This window comes from Dreissena polymorpha, chromosome 8, assembly GCF_020536995.1.
Source record: "Dreissena polymorpha isolate Duluth1 chromosome 8, UMN_Dpol_1.0, whole genome shotgun sequence".
In the NCBI taxonomy this organism is placed as follows: Eukaryota; Metazoa; Mollusca; class Bivalvia; order Myida; family Dreissenidae; genus Dreissena; species Dreissena polymorpha.
In genome coordinates, this window is record NC_068362.1 from 49,884,160 (window position 1) to 49,895,180 (window position 11,021).

Below are 11,021 nucleotides of genomic sequence, written 5' to 3' on the forward strand. Positions count from 1 at the left end.
TATGTCGACGCAATTGTTATAATATATGCACCATGGCAATTGGATTTGGTTTATATAGAACATCAAAAAACATTACGTGAAAATTTCAAGCTAGCAAATATAAATATACCTTAAAATACATTGTAGTTGTTATTGACTTTGCTGAGATTGATGACAAAATTCTTTCATAGCTTTCACAAATAATTTCGGGACAAAATCCGGCAAACAACCGATCAGATTTGGTGTGGATTTCGACACCTTAAACGTTATAGAAAATGCCTAAGAATGATCTTAACGTGTGGCCGTTTCTCCAAGAGTTTCATTACACGTCATTCTGTGCTGTGACGCAACTCATAATAACAAAACTAAATTATATTTATATTAAGTGCATGCCCTTTTTAAATATTACAAACGTGATTTCAAATTACATTTAATTAACTTCATAAGTTTGATTAAACAACTGATTGATTATATTTCAGGTATTGGGCTCGGTCTTGAAAATAACGAACAACATTCTCTTCACGAACAGAGATACCATCAACAACGCACAGAAGATTACAAACGCGGCTAACAGGTGATTCAAACATTACAATAGATCATTGATGCGGCAAACAGGTGAGTCAAATAGAACCTTATATGCCTAATGCAGCCAACAGGTGGGTCAACTATAATTACAGATCATGGGTGCGACTCGTAGGTGGATAAAACATAAACATAGTTTACTTACGCAGCCATAAGGAGGGTCGCACCGAAAAATAAACAGATGGTTCAAAATATTCGTAGATCACGAATGCTGCCAAAAGGTGTGTCAAACAGAACCATAGATCATTAATGCGGCCGACAGGTGAGTCAAAAGAACCATAGAACATGAATGCGGACAACAGGTGAGTCAAACAGAACCAAAGGTCATGAATTGGTTAATTGGTTCATTAAATTGGCATATCTAAACGGGAAGCGGACAACGACAACGAGCGAGGCCTTGTATAGGGGAGATAACCCTGGGTTATTGTTAGAGTTAGGGTAAGGGTAAGGCTAACCCTTACCCAAGTTGACCGCTTCCCTATCTAAACTCGAATAATATACGTTGAGAGGTCACAATAAACACTTTTTTTTATAACGATGTCATTAATAGCGAGCCTAAGAGCAATTTCATTTTAAATACAATGATAAATACGATAGCATTATTTTCCTTTGTGAAAGAAAAGAATTGCATAAGTGTGTAAGTTTTCAAGACCTCTTTGTTACTTAAATAATAAATTTCGCCTTTGTAAGAAAATACAAAGTCGTTATTACACATCGTCAGTATACACGAACAAACGAACAAATGGAACTGCGAGTATGCGATTACCGAATGTGGTATTAAGCGCTATACCCTAATATACATTTCATCGTCATTTTGAGTAGAAAGATGATATACATTCGCGTCAGTTTCCGCTTCCTTGAAAAGTTTTGCTTTCGTAGAAAAAACATAATCCTAAATCGTCCTCAGATTGCGCCGAACTAAAGAAGGTCCATATTTGATCAAAAACACAAATTATTTTTTTTAACTTGTTCCTTTTATTTTTGCTATATTTTTACATGGTACTGACTATTAAAACACTGAATAAAAACTATTTCAGAATTATACAATCAGTGGACGAAATCACCAGCCGAATAGAATTTCCGCCCCTCATTAATCAGAATAATAAGTCGGCATCGTTTGTGGAAGACTACGTTGCGAGCGAAGTGTGGTTGCAAAGAGGAGATGGGCGTGTGGTGATTGGTATCAGTGTCGAGAGCGACAGCGACAAAAAGATCGAACCTTATTCACTTACATCATTAGTCGGGGAATCAGAAGTACAATTGAACAAGGCAGATGCTGCGATATATCTTACAGAAAATCTGGTAAAAGGTGTGTGTGTTTGTGTGTGCGCGTGCGCGCGGGTGTGTGTACTGTTGAAATGGTTTTATTGCTTCTACCTGCTGTCGATAAACAACCGATATGTAGACGGTTTGATAAAAAAGGAACGTTGTCCGCAATATGAAATGCTAGTAAGACGGCCATGTTTCTTTTCTGTATTTTGTCCTCCTTATGTGGAAAGTAGATTGTTGGCATATCTATTAGATATCCGCTTTCAATATCATATAATACTGTTTGTGTTTAATCTGTACGACAAATCATGAGCCATTATTAAGAATCTTTGTTTTTATTTTGTCTTAATGAATTACCACTACAACTAACAGAAGGATAAAACTCGTAAACCATTTACACATTCTTTCCAAAAAATACTTGTGTTATTCAATATGAACGTAATCCTAAAAAGTTTGGGGAAAAACACATATATGTAAGATCCTGCACTCGCTATCGTTTGTAAATATTGTTAAACTCTTGTTTTAAGGTGATCTTACAAAGCTGGCGTTCCACGTGTACAGCAGGACGTATCTGTTCTCGGACAGCAGTAACAGGTTTGACGTCCAGAGCAGCGTTGTCGCCGCCAGGCTCACCAGGAAAAACAAGGAGGTCCGGGATCTGGGAAACGAGTTCGTTACGGCGGTTTTCCATTTATCCGAGGTAGGTAGAAATGAAGGCAGTTGGGCAATAAGCTATGTGTTCGATATATTCGAGGTAGGTAGGCATCTAGACAATGAGTTAATCTCCTCTGTGTTCAATAGTACTAAGGTAAGTAGGAATAAAAGCAATAGGTTAACATCTAGGCAATAAGTTCATCAGTTATTTGTTCCAAATATCCGAGGTAGAATGTACGCTAGGCAGTGAGTTCTTCAACATTGTGTGCATTATTACCAAGGTTGGTAGGTATCTATGGTGAAATTCCGAAAAGCTGCAATTGGGATAAATAGCAATTATGTGTTTTTTCAGGTGTTTTTTCGCGTTTCTCCAATTAGAATGATATTGTACAATTGGCCTGGACATGACTTTGTGTGTGTTTTTTGGCATTGAGATAGTTAAAATAACACATATTACAGATTTATTGTCTTAAAATGTTCTTGGTAACTGTATTTATCATTTAATCCTACCATCATTGTTCTTTCTCCAGACACACGCCAACTTGGTGTGCGCCTACTGGGATTACAACACCAACAATGCTGCCGGTGGTTGGAGGACCGACGGATGTAACCTCACACGTGTCGACGATGGCGGGGATGTAATTGTCTGCAAGTGCAACCATCTGACTAACTTCGCAGTTCTTGTTGTTAGTAAAGGGATATGTGTTACCTTATCATCTATTTAAATGTGTATAACTCTGAGAATATGTATGAGAACACTATTATTATGTTTTCTATACTTGTTATATGAGATACAACGAGTGCGTGAAATATTCTATGTATTATATTTATATGTTCAATTTTACAATAAGCAAACGCCTTCGACCCTGTCTGGCAATATTGAATACTTTACTATCTTCTGACGGTTGCTGGAGTGGATTTTAATATGATTACACTTTGTAATTTTACATCGCGGCGGCCCGAATATACATTCCGTTGCCTATTATTTTGGTTAGCTGGGCTTTCATGAAAAATGTCCTCATCCATTAATTTAAATTGTTTTTTTATAATTGCATGTACGTTTCCAGGATCTCAAAGCTAACCGTGAGCTGTCTCAGACTGACAAAATCGCCCTGGGCATCATGACAAAAGTTGGTCTCATTCTCTCCATAATTGGACTCGGGCTGACGATTTTGAACTTCCTGATATTTAGGTAAGTGCGTATCATGATTAAACAAACTAGAGTATGGTCACAATATTTATTTCGTAATTTAGTTTTGAGAGTGTCATTCGCCATGAATGCGTTTATATTTACTATGCAACATAAATGCACCTTAACGATGGTAAGCTATGATTTTTATTTTTCTCTGTCTAATAAGCTTAATAGAAAATTCGTGTGTAGTATTCTTGGATTTGTAAATGGTCATACAGATTGAGCTATTGATTTAGCAACTTAAAGGGTTTTCATTTCGAAATTTAAGAGTTAAATTGACTTTAATAGACCATTCCAGAATTTAGTCATTACCCAATTATCTCCCCTGAATACTGAACAGAACAGAACAATACTTTATTTCTCCCAGGTATAAATAGATACAACATGGGGTACATACATGTATAATATACAAGTTACAAAATACATATCATGTTTCTGGTTTAAGTGTGGTACATGTTGGTGTAGGGGGGAAGTCATATAATCAATCAATGTGAATCGATAAGCAGTTTTAATAGATGCTTCGATATTTTATAGTTTTTAATTCGTATTACGGTAAAGATGAAATGAGCATATGTTTACAAAAATAATGTATGTAATGATAGTGAAAAAAGTAATTATAATACCAACCACGGCAATGATAATAATAATAATAATAATAATAATATCAATAGCAATAATAATAATAATAATAATAATACTCTCCGCGTCCGCAATTACACTGCTGCCTAACAACCGGTTACATATATAAGAGAGCACCGATTATTCAACGGATGAATTTCTTTCAAAATTCTAAGGCCTTCATGACATGGCCTTGGTTTTTTTTTGTAAAACTTTTTGTTTGTCCAGCAAATTGTATGAAATAAAGTTTTTCTGCTAGGGGAGATGTTACGCTAGTGTTATAACAAAAAAATGTTTGAAAACATGCATTTTTTAAGGTATTTGTTTAGGAAAACCAACACGTTGACACATTAAAAAAACATTAAATTAAATTAAATGCAATATTTTTCATTTTGATTATTTACATCAATCTTAATATCGTGTTAGATTTTGCATTCCAGTGTTTAATTGCCTTTTGTTCTGCATAAACCGATTATCTCGTTTTGATCAGATATTGTCCAGACTTAACTAACAACATGGTGTCATAAATCACATCGGGTGGCGATGACAGTCTGGTCATTAAACACAATTGATGATGCCAATATGTCTTCTCTTTCTGGTAGTATTAAGCAGTCATTTTGTTAAATAATTTACCCCCGACATACTTAACAGTTGCGTACATTAGATATGTTACATATTGTACCAATTAAAATGTCCAATATAGAATATCAGAAATTGTACACCGTAAAAATACTAGCCCGTTTAATGTATGAAAAAATAAAGTTTTTAATAATAAGAAAATTTACGTAAAAACATTTAACGTATTTAGCGGGTATCGGTTAATCAAAACCACGTCATTCCGTATGAAGATTTAATGTTACGGCAATGCACGAACGACATCATAAAAATAAGAAATTACATTTGACACCAACGAGGCTAAATAATGTTTTCAAAAAATAATATATGTTTATAGATACATGTGTGTTAAAATGTTAGATATTTGTCACTCATACTCACTAGTAACGAGTTTTGAATATACATGGATACACAGTTCAATTTGCCTCATGCGAAGTTGTGTTTTTCAGTGATATGTTAATTTTCCTCAATAGCGTCATTCTCAGTACAAAACCCATCAAATTAAAATTAAATGTAAATATCGCCATGCACTTCGCCTTGAATAGGGCTTTGTAGTACGTTTATTTTCAATGCACCCCCTACACTTTCTATCACTCATTTGTTTATCTCACTAGCGTGCGTACTCATGCCATTGATAATTATATTTTTATAATTGTCCCCTACCGGTGAAACCGGAGGGGACTTATGGTTTGCGCTATGTCTGTCTGTCAGTCTGTCTGTTTGTCATTCAGTCACACTTTTCTGGATCCTGCGATAACTTTAAAATTTCTTCATATTTTTCATGAAACTTGAAACATGGATAGATGGCAATATGGTGATTATGCACGTCATTTCATTTTGTTCCTACGTCACGAATTCTGGTTGCTATGGCAACAAATATACAAAAATACTGACAATGGTGGAGTTTCACCGGTAGGGGACAATATTGCTTGGCAATCTCTTGTTAGATGTATATTTATTTTAATTTATTGAAGCTTTTCTGCATTAAATAATACTGCTGATGCATAGAGCTTTTTGTTGTGTCAAATTGTCGGCCTTTCCGTCTTCAGATAATCTATACTTTGATGCTAATGACGCGTTTTTTAAAGATGCAAATATATGTATTAATAAATTCGTTTGGCACTAAATAATATATTTTTGAAATATTATTTAGTTGTTGTTTTTCCGAGTTTCTTTTCGATTAATTGACTAAACAAGTGTCGTTATCCATATGTTTTGCGTTACTGCCTATAAAATACATTTTTATGATTTTAAACATTATAGCTGTTAAATGATTCCAAAGATGAAAATCTATTCCACTAGATATATTCACATTCTCTTCATCTTCCGTATAATCACCTAAAAGATCGTCAAGATCAATAACACTCTCCCATGATAAAAAGTTCGGGTTGTTTTCGTGACATAATTCCAGCTCACAAAATTTAATTTAAATCCAACAATTTTTTATCTCTGATTTCAGTTAGAACAAGAAAAATAATGGAATGCGTATCAAAAATATCATACTAAATATAATATGTTATGATTTTAGAATATAGAGTTTTACCAATTGAGACCAATTACAACCAATAAGCGGTAATTAATTTCGCGAGAATCTTTAATAATTATTTATTAAAATATAATCTGCTTGATGTTGCGGCTATTAAAAACAACACAACAATACATGCGTGAATTGTTTGTAAAAAGTTAAAAGTAAATCGTCCAATCAACTACATAATATGAGCGACTGAACCGGCAAGTTTTCGCCAATGATTACCACTTGTTTACACACATACAAATCAAATACACGAAAGCATTTTAAACATTTTATTTGTAACAATCAATCTCAACTTCAAATAATCATTTTAACAACAAAAAATGTGATAATCGCCTGAAAACAATTCAATAAGTAATTTATTTATCCGACATCGGCGAAGCGGGTATTCTCAACGTCTTTGGCTTTTGTAATCGCAGACTCGCAGAAGTTGACAAAAGTGTAATGGCGGACAATCACGTGACTGACAAAATGGCGGCGGTCTAATTATACATTTTAGAATGATCTGTACCGAACAAAACAAATTCAACACAAGTGAGACATTTTGTTATTTGTGAGCATTAACAACAAAATAATGTCAAATAATTTACATATCGGATATTTTCTTAGTAGCATGCCCATTTAAGGAAGGCACTCTTCCAATCCTAACTTGTTTACATCTTTATATTATTATAAATCTGTTCAGTCATCATTTTGATAGGAAAACACGCACGCACAGGTTGTGTAATGCTTCTAATATAAATCATTAAATAAATATTTTAATAAGAATAATTAAAACCAACCATCTGTTTTAAGGTGATTATTGCCAAAGTATTAGGCTGTTACACAAAATGGGTAGCAAATTTAGATATAAATATATATATTCCATAAAGTTGTATATTTTCAAAATTTAAATATGTCAAACATATTGAACCGAAAAACAATGTGTATGTGATAGAATATGCTAAAGAAAGATCAAGTATTGAAGCTTCATCTGAAATATATAATACTTTCCAAATATGGGCTTGACAATTGTATATGCATGGATGAAAATGTAGTAAAACAGGATAATTAAAATTGCATTACATTACCTTATGCTCTTTGGTATAGTGGTATCTACCTTATTGTACCACGTGACAGTTCTTTTATTGATATACAAGCAATGTAGAGAAACAGAGAATTCTACTAAGGTAAGTGTCGAATGGAGATAAGTTTATTTAGCGAGCCGAAACAAAGCTGTCATCATGAACGTTTGCGAGTGGTTCATGTTTCCGCGCAAAGCAATTATACTTATCTGTTATCGACACTTACCTAGTATTCTATTTATTCTGTACTTTGTTTTCAAAAGTGTATGGGTTAAAAAAACATTACAAATGAAATAATTTAAAAGAAACAACACGATAATTATCAAATGACTTCCCGCTTATAAATAATATGACATCATAGTTCTGTGCGTCACCTTTATTTCGACAATACTGAATTAAAGATAAGTTTATTCGTCAATTTGGAGTGATGTTTACAAAAAAAATAAACATGTTTACAAAAGTGATGTTTACAAAAGACGTCATTTACTGCAGACATCTCCGCAAAGGGCGTGGTCAACAGGTGCTTTTTAACCTCAGCGTCTCCATGCTGTGTTCCGCTATTTTGTTTTTAGTCGGAATTGATCGGACTTCATCATATGGCGGCTGCATAACGGTTTCGGTACGTTCACTTTATGTATAAGTGTCTTCAAATTATTTGGACACAATAAAGTCGAGTCATAATCTCGTTATTCATATTCATATTTTGTACCTTTAACAATTTGAACATTCAAGAAAATACACAACACAAACAGTATCCCGATTGAAAGACAAATGATCCTAGACTTAGTCTAGGATCATTTGTCTTTCTTTCGGGATAATGTTTGTGTTCCTATGTATTATACTTTCTGAGAACATTCGGAGACAAAATTCCATTCGAGAGCAGATTAACTATACAAATAACTGAAAAATTAAACGTTTGATCAAATCCAGAAGCAAAATCATCATATAATATGGAATAGTTAAGTTTTTTTTAATAGGCGAATGACCACACTCTGAAATTGTATGTTAACGACAACATATTGTGTCCATAAATGGAGCAATATTTTAATCACAACGGTCTTCCATTTGTGTGATTTTGCATTTGAATCCGATGATCTGCTTACAATTTCCGTAATAAGTGATAGCAAACCGTTTACATTATACATAACTTTTGCTGTCGTAATCGAGCCAATTTTAGAGGGTTTTTGTTTTTATTTCTTTATTATGCTTACTTGTCCACTTGATCGCTAGCCCAAAATTGTTCAAAGATTACATTGTTGTTACAATCATGTATCACGTCAACAGTGTCATAAACAACATGGTTAAATTTGTCTCTAAGCTTTACAATTGTGTCAGGAAAATAACATAGATGTCCTTTGCAAGATCAGTCACACAAGCAGCTATTTGACAATTATTCAAATTATTAATTCTAGGCCGTTTCGTTCTCTGCACAATAAAACCCACGTACACGTAAATTAAACTTGTTTGTCAAAGTTTCAAAGATCTGGAAGGAAATTACTGCATTTCGTAAAAATAATATGATTTTCGTCGCCTCCATGTGATCGACATCTACACAAATAGTGTGAATAGAAATGATAAGTGAACTATTACTTCTAAAATTATACTCATTTTTATTGATATAAAATATATGGTGTACCCGATTATATTACAAATTAAGCAAAGCAACATACAAGCTCATGAACGCGTATCAACACTTGATTGTCCTCTTTATCTTCTCCTTTTGTACCCGTCTGGGCGGCAAACTAGCTTCCCCAAGGCGTCTCGGTTCTGAGCGGGTCTTTTCAGCTGCCCTTAGGTTTTGCCCATCTGCTTAGCATCTGTATCCAGGTCGAGGCGCCAGGTATTTCAAGGACGCCCTCTCTTCCTTTTATCTCGGGGGTTCCAGGTGGGAGATTACCTTGTCATATTGAATGCAGGCATGCGGAGGGTGTGGCCTGTCCATCGCCTACGTCTATTACGGAAGTCTTCTTCAACGGGCTACTGCCTTGTTCTTCGCCATAATTCTTCGTTGGAGATCTTTTCTTGCTAGCGGAATTTCCTGAGGTAGTTGTTGATGGAGACCTTATTTTCTGTATAACGGTGACAGTGGTTCTCCTGGTCTCTGCTCCATAGAGGTGTATTGGCGTCACGATGGTATTGAATACCTTAATCTTGGGGTGATGCCGATTGCGCTGGATCAACATATGTTCATCAGCTCATGGAAAGCTGCTTGTACCTTACCGACGAGTGTTCTGACGTCTGCCTCCGTACCTCCATGGTTTAACAGAATATCGTCGAGATAGGTTAAGATATCCCCCTCCTCCAGCGCGCGCCTCACCTTAGACTGTGATGGGTGTGTCGTAGGTTGCGTTTGTTTTGAACACCTTACACTTCCTTATGTTAATGATGAGGTCCAGTCTAGATGAGTTGTCCTCTACTATGTTTTTCTTTTCCTGCATCTGTTGTTTGGTGTGGGCGAGACGAGCCAGATCGACGGAAAGGTCGTGCCCACATATGCCAGATGGACTCCGCGGATTGTTCCAGAATGATTGCGGGATTGCGATCTGATCCGTGCACGATGTCTCATGTCGAAAACCGGCTTGTTGGTCAAGGAGATGCGGGTTTACTGCGTCTTTTATTCGGTTAATCAGGATACGATTATACACCTTTTTTTGGATGGACAACAGCGGGATGCATCGGTAGTAAGAGTAGGAACAGAGGTCGCCTTTGCTGGTGAGCTAGGAGAGGTATCCATATTTCCACTCTGATGGAAACAAATTTATTTAGAGTAGCACCACACTGGTTTCGACGACAGCCTTAAGCGCTTCTGCTTCATGCTGTCAGGTTCTGCAGTCTGCCGTACTATAATTGCTTGATGGTGGTGCTCTTCTCTTGTGGGATATGCGAATTTGATTACCATATCGCTTTTAGCTGGCGGAATCTCCGGTGGATTCGCAGGGGGCTGGCCTGTTGAGTAGCTCATGGAAATGATCAATGTACCTCTGCCCTTCATCATCTGTTATCGCTCATACATGTTTGTCTCTTACTGGCCTCTCTGGCAAACTTTCCTGCTAATTCTTGGTGAATTCTCTGTTGCAAGCGTCTCTATGTAGTCCCGCTTGTCTGTTCTAATACTTTGCTTTACTATCCTATTTTCGTCGGTGCACTTTTGCTGTGCTTTCTTTTTTGAAGCTCGTGTTATGCTGTTGTTGACACTAGCCTTATTGTCTCGTATTTCTTCAACTTTCTGAAGCGTGTCTGCTTAAATCGACAGTAATTCTTTGCACTTGAGGTCACCGCTACTTTCAATGTCTACCACTTCTTCTCTATCGTTTTCTCTTTAAACAGCTCCTCTAGGACCTTATACTTGTTGGAGCGATTGACATTGAAATCTTCTTGCTTCCATGTGTCTTTCAGCGTAGCATTGTTGTTATGTTGACGTTTGCTGGGCCCACCTGTCAAACTCTTATCGAGCTTAAGTTTCAATCAAGCGACAAGGAGATGATAATCGGAAGCCAGGTCTGCTCTTCGCTTAACA

General features: G+C 35.8%; 1 protein-coding gene across 1 annotated transcript in view; it reads left to right on the forward strand.

Annotated features, from left to right (window-relative positions):
• Positions 1-11,021, forward strand: part of LOC127840517 (adhesion G-protein coupled receptor G6-like) — a 39,933-nt gene that overhangs the window by 20,283 nt on the left and 8,629 nt on the right. The window contains exons 9-14 of the mRNA XM_052368932.1: positions 459-553; positions 1,599-1,870; positions 2,358-2,530; positions 3,015-3,170; positions 3,552-3,676; positions 7,997-8,123. Of these exons, the coding sequence (XP_052224892.1) occupies positions 459-553; positions 1,599-1,870; positions 2,358-2,530; positions 3,015-3,170; positions 3,552-3,676; positions 7,997-8,123 (948 nt within the window). The remainder of the gene's footprint in view (positions 1-458; positions 554-1,598; positions 1,871-2,357; positions 2,531-3,014; positions 3,171-3,551; positions 3,677-7,996; positions 8,124-11,021) is intronic.